At 45.3% G+C, this 22648-nt stretch overlaps 1 protein-coding gene across 1 annotated transcript; it reads left to right on the plus strand.

Moving 5' to 3' along the window:
- The first annotated feature begins 6058 nt into the window (after positions 1 to 6058).
- Positions 6059 to 12991, plus strand: SIGLEC15 (sialic acid binding Ig like lectin 15). The gene is made up of 5 exons (XM_089656877.1): positions 6059 to 6153; positions 8293 to 8676; positions 8980 to 9351; positions 11447 to 11477; positions 12744 to 12991. Exons 1-5 carry the CDS (start codon positions 6102 to 6104, stop codon positions 12790 to 12792), a joined length of 888 nt encoding a protein of 295 aa, XP_089513003.1. The 5' UTR covers positions 6059 to 6101; the 3' UTR covers positions 12793 to 12991.
- The last annotated feature ends 9657 nt before the right edge of the window (positions 12992 to 22648 follow it).

Below are 22648 nucleotides of genomic sequence, written 5' to 3' on the forward strand. Positions count from 1 at the left end.
GAAGGAGAAGGATGAGAAGAAGGAGAAGGATGAGAAGGAGAAGGATGAGAAGAAGAAGAAGGATGAGAAGAAGAAGAAAGATGAGAAGAAGAAGAAAGATGAGAAGAAGAAGAAAGATGAGAAGAAGGAGAATTCCAAGCCGGCAAAAAGTGTATCTGCCGGCTGTATGGAGGGAATGTCACAGAACTGTCAGAAATAGCCTATTTCTGACAGTTCTGTGACATTCACTCCATACAGCGGTTTCAACAACATTCACTCCATACAGCGGTTGAAACATTGTCAACCGCTGTATGGAGTGAATGTCACAGAACTGTCAGAAATAGCCTATTTCTGACAGTTCTGTGACATTCACTCCATACAGCGGTTTCAACAACATTCACTCCATACAGCGGTTGAAACATTGTATCTATTTGTTTCCATAAATGGAAACAAATAGATACAATGTTTCAACCGCTGTATGGAGTGAATGTCACAGAACTGTCAGAAATAGCGGAGCTCTGCAGATACACTTAGCGGAGCTCTGCAGATACACTTTTTGCCGGCTTGGAATTATTCTTATTTTCATCCTACTTCTTCTTCATCCTCATCCTCTTCTTCTTCTGAGGATGAGGATGAAGAAGAAGAAGAAGAAGTAGGATGAAAATAAGAATAATTCCAAGCCGGCAAAAAGTGTATCTGCAGAGCTCCTCTAAGTGTATCTGCAGAATAGAGGAGCTCTGCAGATACACTTTTTGCCGGCTTGGAATTATTCTTATTTTCATCCTACTTCTTCTTCTTCTTCATCCTCATAAGAAGAAGAAGAGGATGAGGATGAAGAGGAAGAAGAAGAAGAAGAAGAAGAAGTAGGATGAAAATAAGAAGAATTCCAAGCCGGCAAAAAGTGTATCTGCAGAGCTCCTCTATTCTGCAGATACACTTAGAGGAGCTCTGCAGATACACTTTTTGCCGGCTTGGAATTATTCTTATTTTCATCCTACTTCTTCTTCTTCTTCTTCATCCTCATCCTCTTCTTCTTCTTCTGAGGATGAGGATGAAGAAGAAGTAGGATGAAAATAAGAATAATTCCAAGCCGGCAAAAAGTGTATCTGCAGAGCTCCTCTAAGTGTATCTGCAGAATAGAGGAGCTCTGCAGATACACTTTTTGCCGGCTTGGAATTCTTCTTATTTTCATCCTACTTCTTCTTCTTCTTCTTCCTCTTCATCCTCATCCTCTTCTTCTTCTTCTGAGGATGAGGATGAAGAAGAAGAAGAAGTAGGATGAAAATAAGAATAATTCCAAGCCGGCAAAAAGTGTATCTGCAGAGCTCCTCTATTCTGCAGATACACTTAGAGGAGCTCTGCAGATACACTTTTTGCCGGCTTGGAATTATTCTTATTTTCATCCTACTTCTTCTTCTTCTTCTTCATCCTCATCCTCAGAAGAAGAAGAAGAGGATGAGGATGAGGATGAAGAGGAAGAAGAAGAAGAAGAAGAAGTAGGATGAAAATAAGAATAATTCCAAACCGGCAAAAAGTGTATGTGCAGAGTTCCTCTATTTCTGACAGTTCTCTGACAGCTGCTTCACATGTACAGCGGTTGAAACATCTGTTTCCGAATAAAAACATCTGTATCCTAAATGGAAACAAATAGATACAATGTTTCAACCGCTGTACATGTGAAGGAACTGTCAGAGAACTGTCAGAAATAGCGGAGCTCTCTGCAGGGACACTTTTGCCGGCTGATCGGGAAAAATCCGATTCGCGCACCCGAAGTAGGCAAATATTCGGATTCGACGCGAATCGAATTTTTCCTGAAATTCGTATCGAATTCCACTTCGCCTGGTTCGATTCGCTCATCTCTAGTTATGGTGAATGTCTGATGACGGCCATCCTGGCTACAGTGAATTCTTTCACAGCTGAAGTCATTTCCCTTATATTGGACTGAATTATGTCTCCCTCTTCTGGCAAAATAAGACTACTACAGCCTATGCTTTATAGTCTGAACACAACAGTATTGGGGCACATTTATAGCTGTCACTAAGGTGAAAGGCCCATTTTAAGTGCACCTGTGCCAAGACTATGTACAATAAAGGGTTTAAATATATTTAAAGCAGTTCTGAACCCAAAAGCAAACAGTCCTCGCTGTGGTGGTTGCATTAGTTTTCATTTTTCGAGCTTCTGTTGAAGCCGCCTCCTGCCCCTGGGTGGCTGTGTCACCCCTCCACTATATCTATAAAGCTTCCCATAGTTGTCCCCTTATCCTGCTCCTCATCTCCATTACATGGGGGTAGTTTACAGAAGATAGCTAAGAAGGAAGATAACCTTCGGTGCAGCTCACAGGACGTGACGAGGACACTGCATTTCTGGCAGGATCAACTGGTAATTTCTGTATTTATTGAAAATGTTCTTAGGTTAAATAAAGAAAAAGAAATGAATGTGCAGTCATCACATATAAGAAGTGTGAACTGCAATATATTACAACGTTGTCCTTAGATTAGTTATCCTTTTGTAGCGCTACCCCCTTGAGAGCCGCAGGTTTTGGGTACCGCTATTTTTCTGCACAGCCAGGCAACACACATTTTCCACTTTTCATTCAAAGTCAGTAACCAGTCCAGAGGCTTGTCCCTGTTATTTTATTTGGGGTAAAAAACTTGGATAAGGTCTGGGGGTATATGGGATGCCGAACTTGACTTGATACTAATAACTCTGAGGACAATCTTCACAAAATATAGGATCCTGGACTTTCTACTCCCTCTGCTGTGGCTTCAGTCTCTTCCCAGACCAGTAATAAAGTCTCTGTGAGGAGCTCTTGATCCCCTCTAAGTGAACCTCTTCAGACCCCAGCTAGAAACTGCCCATCCACCTGGCTGTCTTTTGAAGAGCACTTCAGAACAAGAGATTCTAGTACTGGCTTGCAGCACTGTCCCAGGAAGAACTGGTTGGGTATGACACCAAACAGCCCTCTCTCCTGTAGGCCCCGGGGTTGTAGAGGTTCTCGCACTGTCCTTGTGTCCTGTAGCTTTGGGAAAACTGTTTTCAGATTTACGTTGGGCTGGTTTCCTTCCAGGGTAACAAGCTGTCCTTCCTCAATGGACTGCAGGGCAGTGGAGCTCCCTCTGTCAACTACCTTCTCCCATCCTTCCGACCTCCTGCCTGGAGGCAGAACCCCCCTTCTCTGGGGTTCCCTCCCAGGCTACACAGCAGCATGCCTCAGAACTTCCACCCGACTCCCCTACTGGCCAGGCTCTCATATTTATGGCCAGTCTGCCACACTACCTGGCCTCCTGCTTGGGATTGGTCAGACTCCAATGAATATGCAGATCAGCTCCTCCTGGCCTCCACCCACTGGCTTCCAGACACTTCTCCAAGCTTTTAGAACCAGGGGGAGGTACCAGAGGACTTACCTGTAGAGCCCTCCAGCCTACACTGAAGTAAACCCTCTGACTCACACCCAAGCTTCTAGCAAGCTTCTAACTACACTCACAAACTATGTACACAAGAAAGCGTTACACTTTAAACCTGAACTCCCACTATAATAAATTTTATATACTTACATTGGACCAGCTTGACCCATTGCAAATATGCATTTGTGTTACCTGATCAACCTCTCTGGAAGCTGTAAATCACCATAGTATCCAGAGCTACTACAGTGATTGCCGTGGTCTTCTGGGTATCGTACCAAGCAGTTGCCCTTCTGCATAGTAACCACGGGGGGGCGGGGTTACACTCTTGGCACAGCCACCATTCTTTTTTCTATTTTTCTAAAAGAATGCAATCCGGTCATTGGACAAGGTGAAAAGTGGATGTCTTGATCTCCACCTCATCAAATTAAAGAATACTTTGCACTCATTGAGAAAAATACATGATGTTCTATGACCTCCTGGGCCATCTAGAAGGAGCCTGCATGTAGTTCAACACATTCCCAGCTAAGGGGAGCTGGGGGGCTGATTCCTAAGGCTAGAAGATTAGTTTGGAGTGAAGACTACTGATGATCTGACTGAAAGGCTCATGGTACAGGGTCTGGCTGATACTAGTAGGAAATATCCATGTATACGAGGACACAGTGACTAAAGGCCTGAGAGAGATCCTGGAGAGACTGTTGCTGTCTGTCCTCTGTTGCAGGAGACTATTCCAGATTTCTGCTGGCCCAGGGCTTTTGCCAGTCTGGGTCCCCCCTGAGTTGTATGTCCACATCCTCTTATATTATAGGCCTGCTTTGAAAAAGTTAGTTCTGCTAGACAGTGTCCTCAGTTAAAGTTGCACTAATTCTGGAGTATCCCAAGGCTTATCCCATTCCCCATCCCAAGGCTTACCCCATTCCCATACCAAAGCTTACCCCATTCCCTATCACAAGGCTTGCCCCATCCCAAGGCTTACCCCATTCCCTATCCCAAGGCTTTCCCCATTCCCATCCCAAGGCTTACCCCATTCCCTATCCCAAGGCTTACCCCATTCCCATCCCAAAGCTTACCCCATTCCCTATCACAAGGCTTACCCCATCCCAAGGCTTACCCCATTCCCTATCCCAAGGCTTACCCCATTCCCATCCCAAGGCTTACCCCATTCCCATCCCGAGGCTTACCCCATTTCCTATCCCAAGGCTTACCCCATTCCCATCCCAAGGCTTACCCCATTCCCATCCCGAGGCTTACCCCATTTCCTATCCCAAGCCTTACCCCATTCCCATCCCAAGGCTTACCCCATCCCAAGGCTTACCCCATTCCCTGTCCCAAGGCTTAGCCCATCCCCCATCCCAAGGCTTAGCCCATCCCCCATCCCCCATCCCAAGGCTTACCCCATTCCCCATCCCAAGGCTTACACCATCCCCCAACCAAAGGCTTACGCCATTCTCTATCCCAAGGCTTACCCCATTCCCCATCCCAGTTCTTCAACCAATAACCCCCCCCAAAAAAACCACTGCTGGTTACTGAGAGGAGATACTGGGAAACTTCTGTGTGCCTGGCTGCCCTGCACCCAATAGGGAACAGAACCTGGGACAAACAGTGGGACCAGCTGGGGGTCTTCACTGCATTTGTAATATTCAGCAACACACTATGATGCATTGTTGTTCAATGTGGTGCACTGCGACATATGTGCATTGCTTTAAATAGAAAATTAATGGTTCCTCAAGGTGTGCAACAAAAGGATATAAATGTGCCATCAATAAAAAACTGCACGTCATAACGATCGGTAGATCCAGAGGTATACGGTAGGTGTCCATTTGTGTGCCAAAATTGACTTTTCAGTACCACCTAGTCCTATCTATGGAACAAACTGGGGATTTTTAGCTGAAATTTTTCAAGAAATGGGAGAAATGGAAATCGCAATTTTGCTAATTTCTGGTCCTATGTAAGCAGCAGTTGGTTGTTTTTGAAACTGCCATTCAGATAACAGAGCAGCACAAAAACACTCCAGGGATTAAAAATAAGATGCAATTTATTTATATACAGATTGTGATTGTAAATGGGAATTTCTTAGTCCAGACACTTTCATTTCTCCCTGCAGCCATAGATAAAGGCACAGGGGTGGATTTACTAAAGGCAAATAGACTGATCACTTTGCACGTGCAGTTGCTCCAGAGCTTAGTAAATGAAGGTGAGCTCTGCTGACTTCCATCATCCAATCTTGTGCAAGCAAAAATGCTGTTTTTTTTATCATTTTCCTTGCATGTGATTGGATATCTCTTAGATTGTAAGCTCCCAGGATCAGGCCCTCCTAACCCTCTTGTATTGAACTGTATTGTTGCTGTATTGTCTCCCGTTGTATTGTAAAGTGCTGAGCAAACTGTTGGCGCCATATAAATCCTGTATAATAATAATATTCCTTGTAAAGTGAAGCTTTAACTCATTTACTAAGCTCTAGAGCAGCTGTACTTGCAAAGTGCACAGTCTGTTTGCCTTTAATAATTCTACCCCATAGAGTCCCTGAATCCACTACTGCAATCGACATTATGAGACTGATGTGACTAAGCTGGAAAAATCCAATGACAAACCTGGAAATAGCAGCTATGAGAGTCACAGGGTCGCTGCTATAGAGGCACTTCCCGTTTTTTCTTTAACCTCAGATATTTTCAGGGACAAAACTATTGAGCCAAGCACAGACAGACAACTGAGAAGCAGGAGATGAGGGCAATCCTTTTCTTGTTCACGTTCTCCATGGTCCCTCTCAGTGGTGGTAAGTCTCGCTATTTGGATGCCGTGTCCTTTTGTTAGGATAGCGGTGAGCTTGGGCACACCAATGCTGGAAGTTGCACTTGCAGAGTCAATTTTCACCAGGATTCCAGTATAGCTAGGGTCTGCTGTGGGATGGAATCACATTGTGTGTAATGGTTCGTTTGTAGAAATGATCCACACCATGAGTGTAATGTTTTCTGGGATGAGGTTTGGGATCACCACTACTGCATCCGAACTACAAGGGTTAATTGCTTATTTAGGTCCAGGGGACTTAACCAATCCTCCATGCTGCTAGACCGTTCCTGAGAGCATCTCCTCCCCTATAGATCTAAGTACCTGACGGCATCTAGACCTATGTAGCCCTGCATAGGATGTGATGACATAGAAGGAAGGTCCACCAAAGGAATATAGTGGGGAGTGCCATCTGCCATGGGAGACGAGGATTGGATAAGTGAAGGAGCTTCTCTTCTCCCCTAGACTAAATGAGCAATTTATTTATTTATTTCAGGTACTTATATAGCGCCATCGATTTATACAGTGCTTTACATATATATTGTACATTCACATCAGTCCCTAACCCTCAAGGGGTGTACAATCTAAGGTCCCTAACTCACATTCATACATACACATACTAGGGACAATTTAGACAGGATCCAATTCACCTACCAGCATATCTTTGGAGTGTGGGAGGAAACCGGAGTACTCAGAGGAAACCCACGCAGGCACATGGAGAACATGCAAACTCCAGGCAGGTGGTGGTTGGGTTTCGAACCAACGACCCTCGTACTGCGGAAGGCGGAAGTACTAACCATTTAGCCACTGTGCTGCCTAACTCAGCCAGCGTGGGTGCAGCCCCACTGCAAGGGATAATATTGAAATTTCCCAGGGTTGGGCTTTAGGGTCACATTCAGACTGTTGCAGTGCTTTAATGAGAAGTATTTTGCACTCGAACACTACAAAGCTGCCCACACACCACAATGTAGATATTAACAAACCTGTAGAATTTTTGCCCAAGCAGGGCACTGCATTTGTGTGTTGTTGCGCACTGGCTTTGTGCATTGATGTGCCTTTCAAAATGAATGAGATTGAATGAAATACACACATTATGGTAATGCACAATAAAAACACACATTTTACCGAGCGGCAACGTAACAGTCTGAATTTGGGGCAAAGTGTCTGTATAAATGTGCCCATCATTATTCACCTCTCCAGCCATCCCCTGCCATTCATTCCTCGATTGTCACTGGCACAAAACACCCAATGCTTAGGTGTGTAGGGCGCTATGTGGCCTCTTCCCATGAAGCTTGAGCCTGAGGGACAATTGCTAGGCCCCAGTAATATTATGGAGGGGATGATGTCACCAGGGCTGCTGTTAGAAACCAAGGGGGCCCCATACAGTCAACCTTACAGCCCCCCCCAGAAAAACTGTTTTTATTATGCTCCAGTCATGAATGAACACAGCGAGTGATTGGTACCGATCACTCATTGTGTTAATTCAGGAAAGAAAGGGGCTGATAAATGTGACATGCACCAGGCCCCTTCCCCCCATTCTCCATCCTGAAGGATCCTATGATGTGCTTGCAGCTGCCGGTGGGAAGGAGAGGAGGGAAGCTGGCAGCACTGTGAGGCTGGGGGCACACAGGGGGGTCTGGGCAGTTAGGTGAAATGTATTGTGCACAGGGAGAGTGAAGGATGTAGCAGGAGGGTGATTACTGGAACATATCCCTGGTATGGCTCGCTCTGCGGCAGCTAAAAGCCAGCAGGAGGAGAAGAAGCCAGCTTTCAGCTGCTGCAGAGAGAGCCATACAGGGGATCGGTTACAGTAATTGAACCCCACCACCACCGTGCTGCTCATCCTCCCTGCCCACATCTGATTCACCCAGTTGCCTGGTCCCTACTGCTGGCCTGGGCCCTGTACAGGAGGACTGGTGATACCCCATTATCCAAGGCTCTGGATGTCACTACTCCCTCTAGGTTCTGGCACCAGCTGACACTGGAATGAAGGCAGTGGCTTGGTGGAGAGGTTTTAGTGAGTGGAGGACCTTCACATTTAGTATGACCAATAATATGGTAAAAAGAGTCTTTATTCCACAAAGTTTGGCTTTTACTACTTATTTGTTTTATTTACTATGTCTTACAGGAGTATTGGGAAATTCTTGGTCTCTTCAAGTATCGAGAGATGTTAGTGGTGAGATCGGTAAAGCCGCCTCTTTGCCGTGTTTGTTTTCTCACCCTCACAAGAACTACCATGGCGGGATAACGGTCATCTGGCGAGTCAAACAACCGTACAATGGAACTGTGGTCTTCAGGTGTTCCAGCGACCATGTTACCGAGCCATGTAAAACCACCGTGAACTACATGAACAAATTTCGACTCGTTGGAAGCCCACGAAACAACAATGTCTCCATCACCATAGGAAACCTGACTTGGGAGGACAATAATAGGTATTATTGTCGGGTGGAACTGTCTAGTGACCGGCATGATAAATACGAGACCAAAACTGGGACTTGGTTGCATGTATCTGGTAAGAGCTGTGCTTCTATAATGCTTAACTGACCACACCACATGGACACTACGAACTGACTAGTGTCCTTCAGATCTACCAACAATGTAGTACAAGGGTCTGCCTGACTAGGTACAAATCGAATCAATAGTTGAGATGAACCCTTACACTACATTGCTTTGGTAAATTTAAAGACAATTGTGCCAAGGCTGTACCATCAAACTGTAGATTAGTTGTGTCTAGAATTCCTGTATTCCCCTCATAGAGAGAAATATACTGTAAGTGAGAACTAGGCAGAATAATATATGCTACATATTTTCTCAGCCCCTCCCAGGATCGTCAACATCTCGGTGGGATTTGACCACAGGCGGGGATACCATGCAGTCTGTATTGCGGAAGGAGAACCTGCCCCCTCTTTGCTCTGGATTGACCCTCAGAACCATCACCAGGACACACTTCCAAGCAGCTTCACCTTGAAGCATCAGATGATCACAGAGCTCCATTATCTGCACCAGGATGGGAAGTATATCTGTGTGGCCACCAACAGTCATGGCAGAACAGAGGGCTCGGTGTTCTTCTTCAAGTTCAGGCCGCAGCCCAACAACAGCTTTCCATACGTGATGCTGTGGGCTGCCCTGGGAGCTAAACTGCTGATGCTGCTCCTGATGTTTGCTGCAGCAAGCTACTACAGCAAAGGTGAGCAGCTCTGCCTTGTTAAGGTGGACCTTTCGGAGGGTTTACAGTGTAACTCTAGCAGCACGGCGGGAGCTGAGAGGTGGGTGCAGGAAGTGCCTAGTAGTCCTAGCAACCTACAACAGGGGGAATGACAAATTGGCATGGGGAACCCATGCTAGGGACTGCCAGGGGAAGGGGGAGCTGCAGGTATCCTCTACTGAATTGAATCCTCAATCTCTAGTTGTGGAACGTTAGACAGTTCTTTGTAACTTTGTTGCAAATTACAAGTAAGAGGCTACAATAGGGGGCTGGTCTGCATCAGACATGTGTGAACACAGCTAAGAACTGCACAGGCACCGAGATATGCACAACTTTGTATGCTGTGCACCTCAGTCCAGGAAGTAGATGGTGACCTTGGATGATGCCTGAGCAAAGATGGCACCATCCTTCTAAAGAGCGAAGCAAATGAGGGCAATGCCAGGAGTTACTGTGATCACTCTGAGATATAGATACCTGAAAATTCCACATTTGTACCACACATACAATATCTCATTAGACTTTAACCCCTTGCCTACCAGGAACTTTCACCCCCTTCCTGCCCAGGCCAATTTTCACCTTTCAGCACTGTTGTACTTTAAATAACTATTACGTGGTCAACACTTTACCCCCCAAAAAATGTATAATTTTTTTGACATATATAGCGCTTTCCTTTGGCTCTGTTTAATCACCACTGGGGTTTTTTATTTTTTGCTAAACAAACAAAAAAGACCAAATTTTTTTAGTTTCTGTTATAAAATTTAGTAAATAAGTAATTTTTCTTCTTCACTGATATGCGCTGATGAGGGTGCACTGATAGACGGCACTGATGAGGAGGCACTCATGGGCACTGATATGTGGCACTGATGGGCAGCAATGATGGATACTAATAGACTGTACTGATGAGGAGGCACTGACAGGCATCACTGATGGGCACTGAGAGGCATCACTGATGGGCACTGATAGGCATCACTGATGGGCACTGAGAGGCAGCATTGATGAGCACTGAGAGGCAGCATTGATGGACACTGATGGGCACTGACAGGCATCACTGATGGTCACAGATAGGCAGCATTGATAGACACAGAGAGGCATTACTGATAGGCATCACTGATGGGCACTGAGAAGCATCACTGAGAGTCACTGATGGGACTGCACTGATAATCAGTACTAATGATCAGTGCACTGTCTATCAGTGTAGATGCCCCCTCTGAGGATTGCTGCTTATCAGTTAGCCTCTCCTCCATGCTGTCAGTGCAAGAAGAGGACTGCCGATCACTAGCCTTTTTTATTTACATGTGATCAGCTGTGATCGGACACAGCTGATCACATGGTAAAGTGCCTACATCATCAGCTGTTTACCTTGATCAGTGATCCAGTGTCCAAGGGACACAGCTCACCACAGATCGGCGCGCATGCGTGGCTAGAGTGGGAGGACGTCATGTGATGTCCTCCCAGTACTAGAGTGCTCCTGCCTGCCCATCATTTCCCAACATGGCGGACGGGCGGCTGTTAAAGTAGAACTATGGCCTCCTATTAAAAATATGTTCTGCATCACCTAATTATAATTGCATCTGCACTACAGTTTTCTTTTATTCCCTCAGCAAAGTCCAAAAAATAACTTTTGATCCTGCCAGTGATGTCCACCTATCACAGCATCCTGTGTGAGGTGGCAAGGATGCTGCACTGCTCCTGAAATCAGAGCAAAGTTGCCCCTCACATATAGGCTGTGCCTGCTTGCACTACAGTGGAAGGAGATGTTGCAGGGGGTGTAGCTATCAGCATTGTCACTGTTGTCTTTATCTTCTCAATCATTACCTGACCACACCCAGTCCCACAGCACCGCCTCTACTAATGAAACCCTCCCACTGTGAGCTGCAGTGTCTGGGAAGGGGACCATGTGACACACACACGAAGGAAGATTTGGCCCAACCAGGGGAGGTAAAGGAAGTTTAAACTGAAGTTTGGCTTTAAATACTTTACTTTGAGACAAAAAAAATAGTTTTCTTTGTAATTCATAATTCACAAATTATTGTTCTTGTATAATCATTTAATTTGTTTTTCTTTTGTTGCCATACAGACACCACAAAATCTATAGCCGGCACTTTTCAGTAAGTAGCAGCTATTCATGTTGATTCTAAATTGTTGTAGAAATGTGGTAAATTAAAGTAGAATTCCAGGTCAATAAATGTTGGTAAAGATAAGAGCAGGGGGCATTCTAGAGATCCTGATGTATTTCCCAGAATGCACAACTCCACTTTAAAGTAGAATTTCAGCCTAAAATGAACTAGTCTAAAAAAAAGAGGGGGAAGGGGTGTGCTGGGGATGGGGGGGAAGATGAGGTGAGCTGTGGCCGGGGGGAAGAAGAGGTGAGCTGTTGACAGGGGGGGGGGGGAGAAGAGGTGAGCTGTTGACGGGGGGAAGAAGAGGTGAGCTGTGGATGAGGGGAAATAAATGGTGTGCTGTGGACAGGGGGAAGAAGAGGTGAGCTGTGAACGGGGGGGGGGGGGGGAAGAAGAGGTGAGCTGTGGACGGGAGGGAAGAAGAGGTGAGCTGTGGATGGGGGGGGAGAAGAAGAGGTAAGCTGTGGATGGGGGAAGAGGTGTGCTGTAGACGGGGAGAAAGAAATGGTGTGCTGTGGACAGGGGGAAGAAGAGGTGTGCTGTGAATGGGGGGGAAGAAGAGGTGAGCTGTGAATGGGGGGGAAGTAGAGGTGAGCTGTGGATGGGGGGGAAGTAGAGGTGAGCTGTGGATGGGGGGGAAGAAGTGGTGAGCTGTAGCCAAGGAGAGTAAGAGGAGAGCTGTGGACAGGGGGAAGAAGAGGTGAGCTGTGAACGGGGGGAAGAAGAGGTGAGCTGTGAATGGGGGGGAAGAAGTGGTGAGCTGTAGACAAGGGGAATAAGAGGTGAGCTGTGGATGGTGGAAGGTGAGCTGTGGACAAGGGGAATAAGAGGTGAGCTGTGGATGGTGGAAGGTGAGCTGTGAACATAGGGAGAAAAGGTGAACTGTGAATGAGGGAATAAGAAAAATTGAGCTGTCGACAGAGGTGAGCCTGGGGGCGGGGGTGCAAAGGTAAGCAGAGAGGTGTGCAGAGGTGAGCGATAGTGACTTTGGGAGCGGATATGTAAGTACTGTTCTTTCTGCTTATTTTTCTGTGTCCTGTGTGATACGCACCCCCCATGTGTTATGCAATACCGAGTGCGACATTCTGTGCCTCCTGCACCTTGTGCAATGAGCAGATTATTTGGCGCTGCTTTACAACTCTCTGAGAGGAACGCCGGGGTTGAGGCGAAGAGTTGGCCAAAGAAGGTGGGTTTCTGTACCTGTTCTCTGAAAAACAAAGCCCTGACTGTATGTATTGTATCCCTCTGTTTTAGGAGGGCACAGGATTCAACCTATGAAAACTACACTCAGAGAACTCCCTAAAGAACAATCTGCAGCATCTGAGAAGCAAGCTTGCTGAAGCACTCCAGTCTGTTATTACTTCTTCTCTTCTTGGCTGATAATTAGTTATAAAACAGTTCCATATTTACAAAGGCATTCTCAGCTTGGCCAGGTTTACCCGGGAAATAGTCTATCTTTGAAAGTAACTTCACAATAAACTTGTAAGTACTGGTTTTATGAATTTTACATGCAGTTGTCTATTTTTCTTATTATTTAGACCAGGGAATGCGCCTACAGTGCATCTCTAGGCAAAACCTCTTTTGCTTTCAATAGACCGCGTGCTTTGTACTGTTCGGGTTTTTGTTTCAGCTAGAGCAAGCACTGTGTCCTGTTGGGGTTTTATTTCGGTCAGAGCATGGGTTGTGTTTCAGAGTTTTGTTTCGTGTCCCCTTGGAATGTTGATTACAGATAGAGCAGGGGCCGTGTCCCCTTGGGGTTTTGACTTCAGATAGAGCAAGGGCCGAATCCCTTTGGGGTTTTTATTTCAGATAGATCAGAGACTGTGTCCAGTTACAGCTGTTCTTTCAGACAGAGCAGAGATCGCGTACCATTGAGGTCTCTCTTTTGAAGCAGGAGCCATATCCCATTGGGATTTTTCTTTTAGATAGAGCAGGAGCCATGTCACACTGGGGTTTTTTTTTCAGCGATAGCAGGTACTATGTCCAGTTGGAGTTTTTCTTTCAGAGCAGGGGTCTTGTCCCATTGGGGTTGTTCTTTCAGAGAGAGCAGAGACCATGTCCCATTGAGGTAGTTCTTTCAGACTGAGCAAGAGACATGTCCCATTGAGATTTTTCTTTTAGGTAGAGCAAGAGCCATGTCACACTGGGGTTCTTGTTTCAGCAATAGCAGGTACTATCTCCAGTTGGAGTTTTTCTTTCAGAGCAGGAGCCTTGTCCCATTGGGGCTGTTCTTTCAGACAGAGCAGAGACCATGTCCCATTGGGGTTTTTCTTTTAGTTAGAGCAAGAGCCATGTCACACTGGGGTTCTTGTTTCAGCGATAGCAGGTACTATCTCCAGTTGGAGTTTTTCTTTCAGAGCAGGGGCCTTGTCCCATTAGGGCTGTTCTTTCAGACAGAGCAGAGACCATGTCCCATTGAGGTAGTTTTTTCAGACTGAGCAAGAGAAATGTCCCATTGGGGTTTTTCTTTTAGTTATAGCAAGAGCCATGTCACACTGGGGTTTTTGTTTCAGCGATAGCAGGTTCCATGTCCAGTTGGAGTTTTTCTTTCAGAGCAGGGGCCATGTCCCATTGGGGTTGTTCTTTCAGACAGAGCAAAGACCATGTCCCATTGAGGTCGTTCTTTCAGAATGAGCAGGAGACATGTCCCATTGGGGTTTTTCTTTTAGGTAGAGCAGGAGCCATATCCCTTTTTGGCTTTTGTTTCAGTGATAGCAGGTACCATATCCAGTTGAAGCTTTTCTTTTAGAGCAGGACCTGTGTTCCGTTGGGATTTTTCTTTCAGAAAAGGAGTGACTGTGTCTAGATCGTGTTTTGTTTCAGATAAAACAGGCTCTGTGTCTCATTAGGGTTCTAGTTTCAGATAGAGTAGGAAATGTGTCCTACTGGAATTCTTATTTCAAATAGAGCAGTGACTGTGTCCCGCTAGAGCTCTTGTTTCGGACAGAGTAAGGGCTGTCTCTTGTTGGGGATTTCATTTTGATTAGAACAGGGACTGTGTTCCATTGGAGTTCTTGTTTCAGAATTTAGGGGCTGTGTCTCGTTGAGGTTCTAGGTTTGGATAGTAGGTGATGTGTCCCATTGGAGTTCTTTTTTCAGATAGAGTAGGGGCATTCATTTGTTGGTGTTCTAGTTTCAGATAGAGCAGGACTGTGTTTCGTTGGGTTTTTATGTGTCGTACAGAACAGGGGTTGTCTTTCGTTGGGGTTCTTGTTTAGGATAGAGCAGATACTTTGTCCTTTGCGGTTCTTGTATTAAATGGAGCAGTGGCCGTTAGAGTTTTGGTGTCAGACAGAATAGGGACTGTCTTTCGTTGGGGTTCTAGTTTTTGATAGAGCAGAAACTGTGTCCTGTTGGGGTTTTTGTTGCTGATAGAGTAGGGGTTGTGTCACATTGGGTTGGTTTCCCTTTACTGACATATGAAGACACAAGTACAGGAAATCTCCTTTTAGACAGTTGGCAACAGAATGGCGGTCCCCATTGGAAGAGTGTCCCTTTATTCCTGTTCTGTGTACTGTACAATTTGGGTTTCTAATCACTTTCAGTCACCAACACAAATAGTGTGGTGAATCTCCCCAGAAGGGACATGGACTGCAATGATCCATCCCTACTCTGTTGAAAACTGAAAAGAATGGCTTTAGATAGAAATTAAGCCTTTGCTAGATTTCACTCCCTGTCTGAGGGACATTACAGGAAGTCGGGGAAATTTCCTCAGAGATGGCATAGAGAGCAGTAAAAGCTGTCATGATGTCCGAAAACAACATTTTTGGCTGGAGTTTACACTTTAAGCCTGCAAGTAGGAAAAATACGAGCTGGCATTTCTGATTTGTTTTAAAATGGGCAAGTTTGAGGGTAGCAAAGGAGGCTTCAATATTTTCTTCCAAAAAGGTTGAACACAAGCCAAAACCTTTTTTTCGTAGTCCTGGAAGGGTTAGATCCACCCAGGGTTTAACTGCTGTTTGTGTTGCAACTGGGGAGGTTTCCCCTCTTTCTGTCCCAATGACTTGAGGGGGAATTTTCACCGCAGTAGAAACCTATCCTTTCACAAACTATACAAAACAAAATCAGTTTTGGCTGAAGGGCCATCAGGTTTTAGAGATAGGTTACAGTGTTCTGCTCCTGCCCTATATCAGTTCTATGCTTGTGTCCACAGAGACAGAGAGAAGGTGGATTCCATTCCATGGTGGGCATGGCTCTTTGCCTCTGGTTCCCACCTATTGTCCTTTAAATCTTGCTTTCTGTGTATATTTAATACACAAAACAGCAGGAGCATTGAATCAATGTATGATATATGACATTGAAAAGGAGGTGTGCACTGAAATTTTGGTGGCCGAAAACACCCCTAGCGGCCGATATGAAAAAAGCACCGATACAGGTGCCGGAAAAACCCCGCCCCCTCGCCGCTGCCGCCACTCGGTAGTCCTCAGCCTTACCTGAGAAACCATCTAACGATCCCGCCGCTGGGCATAGAGATGAGTGAAGGAAAGATGGCCTCCACGCACCTCCACCCAGCACCTCACTCACTGCCCTTGAGATTGCCAATCACTTCAAAAACAAAATTGACACAATTCGCAAGGACATTGCCGCAACTCACACGCCCTCTCAACCTGTCCCCTCTCACACAGCTACCCCCTTATCCCCCCTCCCCCTCGACATAACCCGCAGGGACTTCGTCGCTGCTCAAACTCTCTCCAACCCCCTTCACCCTCACTCAGCTACCCCCTCATCACCCCTCTCCCACGGCCCCACCACTGCTCTGACCTCCTCTTCCACCCCACCCTACATTCCTCATACTGAAGCTCCCCCAACACTCCACACCTTTGACCTTACTACCATCGAGGAAGTCTCCAAGACCCTCTCTGATGCCCGCCTCACCACCTGCCCCCTCGACCCTATCCCCTCACAACTCCTACGACCTTCCTCCTCCTCCATCCTACGCTCCCTCACCCACATCTTCAATCTCTCCCTCTCCTCAGGCACTTTCCCCTCCCCTCTGAAACATGCACACATCACCCCCATACTTAAAAAGCCCTCCCTGGACCCCAATGACCCGAACAACCTCAGACCCATCTCCCTGCTCCCATTTACATCTAAACTCCTCGAGCGCCTAGTCTACACCCGCCTATGCTCTCACCTCAACGACAACAACCTCCTCGATCCCCTACAGTCCGGCTTCCGTCCCCTACACTCCACCGAAACTGCCTTACTCAAACTCTCCAACGACCTGCTAACCGCCAAAGCTAATGGACACTATTCAGTGCTCCTACTCCTTGACCTCTCTGCGGCCTTCGACACAGTCGACCACCCCCTCCTCCTTAAAAAACTACACTCCCTCGGCCTCAGAGATTCTGCTCTCTCCTGGATCTCATCCTACCTGTCACAACGCTCTTTCAGCGTTACCTATAATGCTACCACCTCCCCCTCTCTGTTGGGGTCCCTCAAGGCTCTGTCCTCGGGCCCCTTCTCTTCTCCATCTATACCTCCTCCCTTGGCCAACTCATACACTCTCACGGCTTCAACTACCACCTCTATGCCGACGACACACAAATCTATCTCTCAACCCCCCACCTCACCCCCTTGGTCTCAGCCCGAATCACACACCTACTGAGCGACATATCAGACTGGATGTCGCTCCACTTCCTTAAATTGAACCTCTCCAAAACCGAGTTTCTTGTCTTCCCCCCAGCCCGGACACCACCCCCCATTGATTTCTCCGTCACATCCAACAACGCTACCATCAAACCCGCCCTGCAGGCCAGAGTACTGGGTGTCATTCTGGACTCCAACCTATCCTTCCAGCCCCAAGTCCAATCTTTAACAAACTCATGCAGACTCCACCTCCGCAACATCGCCAAAATCCGCACGTTCCTAACCCCAGAAACCACTAAACAGCTCATCCACTCCCTCATCATATCACGACTCGACTACTGCAACTCCCTCCTCACTGGCCTGCCTCGCCGCTGGCTATCCCCTCTTCAGTCCATCCTGAACACGGCTGCCAGACTCATTCACCTTTCCAACCGCTCTGTCTCCGCCACCCCCCTCTGCCAATCCCTCCACTGGCTTCCGATTGCGCAACGGATCAAATTCAAAATCCTAACGCTGACGTACAAAGCTGTCCACCATACTGCCCCGAACTACATCACTGACCTAATATCCAAGTACCGCCCAACACGCACACTCCGCTCCTCACAGGACCTCCTTCTCTCTAGTTCCCTGGTCTCCTCCTCCCATGCCCGCCTCCAAGACTTCTCCAGGGTGTCACCCATCCTCTGGAACTCCCTGCCCCAACCCATCAGATTATCACCTATTCTCCTCTCCTTTAGGCGCACCCTGAAAACCCATCTCTTCAGGGAAGCCTACCCCACCCCCTGCTAACTTGCCTCCCTCCTCCAATCTTCCTACCACTCCATCCCCCACAGCTATCTCCTCCTGTGCCACCACCCCCTCCCTCCTAGATTGTAAGCTCGAAAGAGCAGGGCCCTTGATCCCCTCATGTTTTGCATTGTATTGGTATTGTTCTGTCACATGTTCTGTCTCCCTTTGTAATGTACAGCGCTGAGCGAACTATTGGCGCTTTATAAATACTGTATAATAATAATAATAATAATCTCTATGCCCTTGGAGGACTGGAGTGATGTTAATTCTGGTTCCAGCCATTTTTTTTTTTTAAAAAAAGCACTAGATCAATGCTTTTTTGGATCTAATGCTTTGCATTGCAGAAGAGAGATGTGGGATCTTACTGACCCCACATCTCTCCATAAAGACGACCTGTCACTAATTATTTCTATCACAAGGTATGCATGCATTCCTTGTGATAAGAATAAAAGTGATTCAATTTTTTTTAAAAAGGGACAGTGCAAAAAACCCCCATTAAATTAAAAAAAAAGTTTAAAGTGCCCCCGTCCCCCTGTGCTCGCACGTAGTGGTGAACGCATACGTAGGCCACGCCCACATACGTAAACGGTGTTCAAACCACACACATGAGGTATCACCAAGAACGTCAGAGCAAGAGCAATAATTCTCGCACTAGACCTCCTCTGTAACTTTATACTGCTAACCTGTAGACATTTTTAAAGCATCACCCATGGAGATTTTTAAGTACCACAGTTTGACGCCATTCTACATGAGTGCGCAATTTTAAAGTGTGACATGTTGGGTATCTATTTACTCGCCGTAACATCCTTTTTTATATTTTACAAAAAAAATGGGGTATATATAGTTTTTTTTGTTTTTTTAATCAATGTATTTTTTTAATAAAAAATATATATTCATTTTTAAAAACTGTACATTTCGGTTTCCTTTTTCGGCCAAGTGCATTGTGAACTTTCGTTTTCGGCACCAGAATTTTCGTTTCGGTGTACCACTAATGAACAGCATGCTTAAATAATGAACACATAACAATAAATTGTGAAATGAAGTCCTAAAATGTGAAATCAAGTGAACAAAAATCCCTTTCACATCCAGAAGGTGATAAGTGCTCCGCACCTGTGTGTCTCCTCACTCACCAACTTTCATGGACTCTTATGGTGAGCAATACCAGTGTGTCTATTTTTACTAATAAACGGAATGATACTATTTTGGATGCCTCTCTCCATTCCTTACATGTATATATCCATTAGCTCTACATTTGAATCACTGGGGATGACAAGCAACATTTAATCAGGAGGACTACAAGCTCCAGCATGACTTCTTATGCCTTACCAAAAGCGTGAAAGACTCCTATTTCACCATAAGTCCATTAAAGTTGGTGAGCGAGGGGGCACACAAGCGGGGAGCACAGATCACTTATCACCTTTTGGATGTGAAAGGGATTTTTGTTCACTTGATTTCCCATTTTAGGACTTTACTTCAAAATCGCAGGGTGTTCAAATACTTCTGTTCCTCACTGTATTATTTTTTTAATTTGATATTGTGATTATTAAGCTTTCTTAATTGTTTTTTGGTATAAATGTTTCTAATCTCTGTAAAATTTTTATAATTTAAATGAATGAAAAGAACGTCTACAAAAATATAAATAAATTGAGGACATGCATAAGATATTTAATTGTTTAATTTTTTTTTTTGGCTATTGCAGAATACACGACAACGACTACTAGACACAACTGAGCAGCTTAATGAATTCTCACCAACATGTTCACATTAAGTCACAGAACGTAAAGGGTACCTGTCACCTATACAAGTCATGGAGGCCTTTTTTGTGCAGTGAACCAATGTTCATGAGATCGCGGCCTATCCATGTAAGGGACAGTGCTATTGCTGAGGCACTGATTTTAGGTGATAGAAACCCTTCCATAAAAAAAAAAAAAAACCACATAGAACTGCTATTCACGTTAACAATCAGTCTACCCAAAAAGTAATATTTAGGTAGATGCTGGCACATTAAGGTTGAGGTCTCCAGTGGCAAAATCTCTCCCGAGTTCTCAGCTCCACCTACAGTAAAAAGAAGTCTCACTTACCCTGTTAGACACTTAATCTGGTTGACATTATGGCACCTGCAGTAAGCGTGCCGAGACTCCTCCCATTTAGCGCGGGGGAGGGTCCAATGGGGAGATTATGCTGCTGGATTCTTATGTACACCCAGCCGGTGAGTAATCCAACCCACCATAATCGCCAACTACAACAGAAAGTTCATCTAAAAAGGTATATGCATTACTGGCTGCCTGCTATCACTATATATATATTTTTTATTTATTTTTGTCTTATAAAAATTGTAAATGTATCTAACGTTGACCCACCCCACTATTTCACAGATCACTCTGGAGCATTTAAAAGCTTTTTTTTTTATTAATTAAACCCTAGACACACTGACATTTGTGAATTCCTGTTTGCAAGTGCTAACCTGTAGCTTTAAGAAAGCATTTAGCTGAAGCTTCTGAAAGCCACTAAAAAGCTTGTTAAAAGCTACAGCCTGCACTTCCATCAAGATCTGTATTCATCATCGGAGGGCTTCAAGGAAACTTCTCAAAGATGGTTTAATGTTTTGTAAGCGCTTTACTAAATACGATGTTCCTCAGACGAGTGCGCTCACAAATTCCTCTGTCGTGTCCTAACCATTCGAATATTGCACACATCTTAGCCACAAAAAAAAAAAAATCTTTGAGTTATAATGCTTTTCAGTTTATACATTAAATATACAATCACAACTATTATTATAACACATATCTGCACAATGTCATGAGATGTAAAATGTATAAAATTAATATATATCGTAATTACATATAATACACTGTGTAAGGATTATAAGACATCTGGTATTTCACACTTAAATAAAAAGTGCACAAAAGAAATAAAACAGCAGTTTAAATGACGATGCGTAAAAAGCAGACGCATTTCCGACAACGCACCTGGTGTCTACATCCTCCGTGTTACGACGGCACAGGCACTGGTACCGCTTGGGAACTAGAGGTTCCTGCCTTGACGTAGAACTAGCAGGGCATACTGGGACTTGTAGAACCTCAATAAAAGGTGAAGTAATCCATCCTTGCTTGAAAGTAGAGGTGTACATATTGTGACTTGGGACCCCAGAAAACTGCTAGCATCCTCATATCAACAGACAGACCTATCATTCCACCAGATTTGGTTAGGGGCCATAACATTTGGGTATTTTGATTTTAGAAGAAAAAAAGGCTGCTATTGCTGATCTCCTTCAGAAATTGCTAGGTACCTTTCTCTGGCCTCAGTACTTTCATGAGCACTAACTGGAAAAAACCATGAACCTTTTTTTTGTTCCTACGGTCCATCTACCTTCACCCCACCGCTTCCCTACCCCAACTTCCCCTCCTGCCTCTTTCCCCCATTCCTTTACCTTCCTCACATCCCAATTCATCCACTCTTCCACCCCATCTCACCATTCAAACCACACAGTACCCCACCTCCGAGAGGCCTTCTACTCAATAAATTTCTGCCAAATGTTACTCTAGAACAAGGGTGAGCAATTAAATTTCCTAAAGGGCCACATGAGAAGCTTGGACTATTGAGGAGGGCCGAATTTAATTCTGTTCAATATTAAATTTGGACCTGGAAAGGTTCATAAGTATGTAAACATAAAAAACAAGTTAATGGCACTAGGAATAATAGGTACAATAGCTCATGAAATAGGTTTCATTTAGTTGAGTGGTCAGGGGGGTGGTGTTAAAGATGGGCAGCTGAACCACTGTCTTGCCGCTCCCCTCAACTGTAAAATATTCACAAGGCAGCAATTTTAACTTGCTGCAGAGTTTGACAAGCAGCACACGCTACTATTGTGTGGCATTACAGGGTTAAATCAGCCCCCCACTGTACCAATCAGCCCCTCAGACTCTCTCCTTCCAGTTCTTGCTGCTCTCCACATGGACATCTGTTATTGTGTGTCTCTGAGGAAGCTGACGGGCTGAAAGAGCCATGCTGACAGTGGAGGCATCAATGGCCGGATAGGGACCACCAAAAGGCCAGATGGGGCCCTGGGGCCACAATTTGCCCAGGCGGGGCCCTGGGGCTGCAATTTGCCCAGGTCTGTTCTAGAACCTGTCCCCACCGCCCACCCTATTGGAGTTTATTACCCCTCTCCCCTCTATGTCCCCTTCCTTCCACTAAAGTTGACTTTTTTCACTATTATGCAGTATAAAGAATGCATTCTGTAAGCTGTATAGTCTTAATGAAAGAAAAACATATTTTATATCTAGACACAGAGCTCAAAATATTGCACAAAACTAACAAATAATCAGTATGTGTGGAATATTAGTGGGCAAATATTATTTATATCACCAGCAGGCAGGTGTGAGAGACAGGCATCTTCTACATTTACCACCTGGTGGTCTCTGGAGAGGAGAGGGGAAGGTTCAACTCCACACTAGGGATGCATTCTTCCTCTTTTGAAGGCATGAGCTTCTTGCCATTCCAGAGATGTGATGTAGGGAGTGTCCCACTTGAAGATGGACATTTGTGGTCAATACAACAAATACCATACCAGTTCCTCTGTAGAAGTGAATCTTCCCGGAAACACATGAAGAACCCAAAGATGGTTCTATGCAAGATGGTTTTCAGCAAGGAAAATACCATGGAGGATATATTGTCACATGTATCAGGTGTGTATCAGTCTTTCTCAACCTCTTTACACCCGAAGAACCCTTGAAATTATTCTTAAGGTCTTGGGGAAACCCTACTAAAAAGGATTAAAT

Source organism: Staurois parvus, unplaced genomic scaffold (assembly GCF_062004578.1).
Source record: "Staurois parvus isolate SC_StPar_1 unplaced genomic scaffold, SC_StPar_1.0 ptg000946l, whole genome shotgun sequence".
NCBI lineage: Eukaryota > Metazoa > Chordata > Amphibia > Anura > Ranidae > Staurois > Staurois parvus.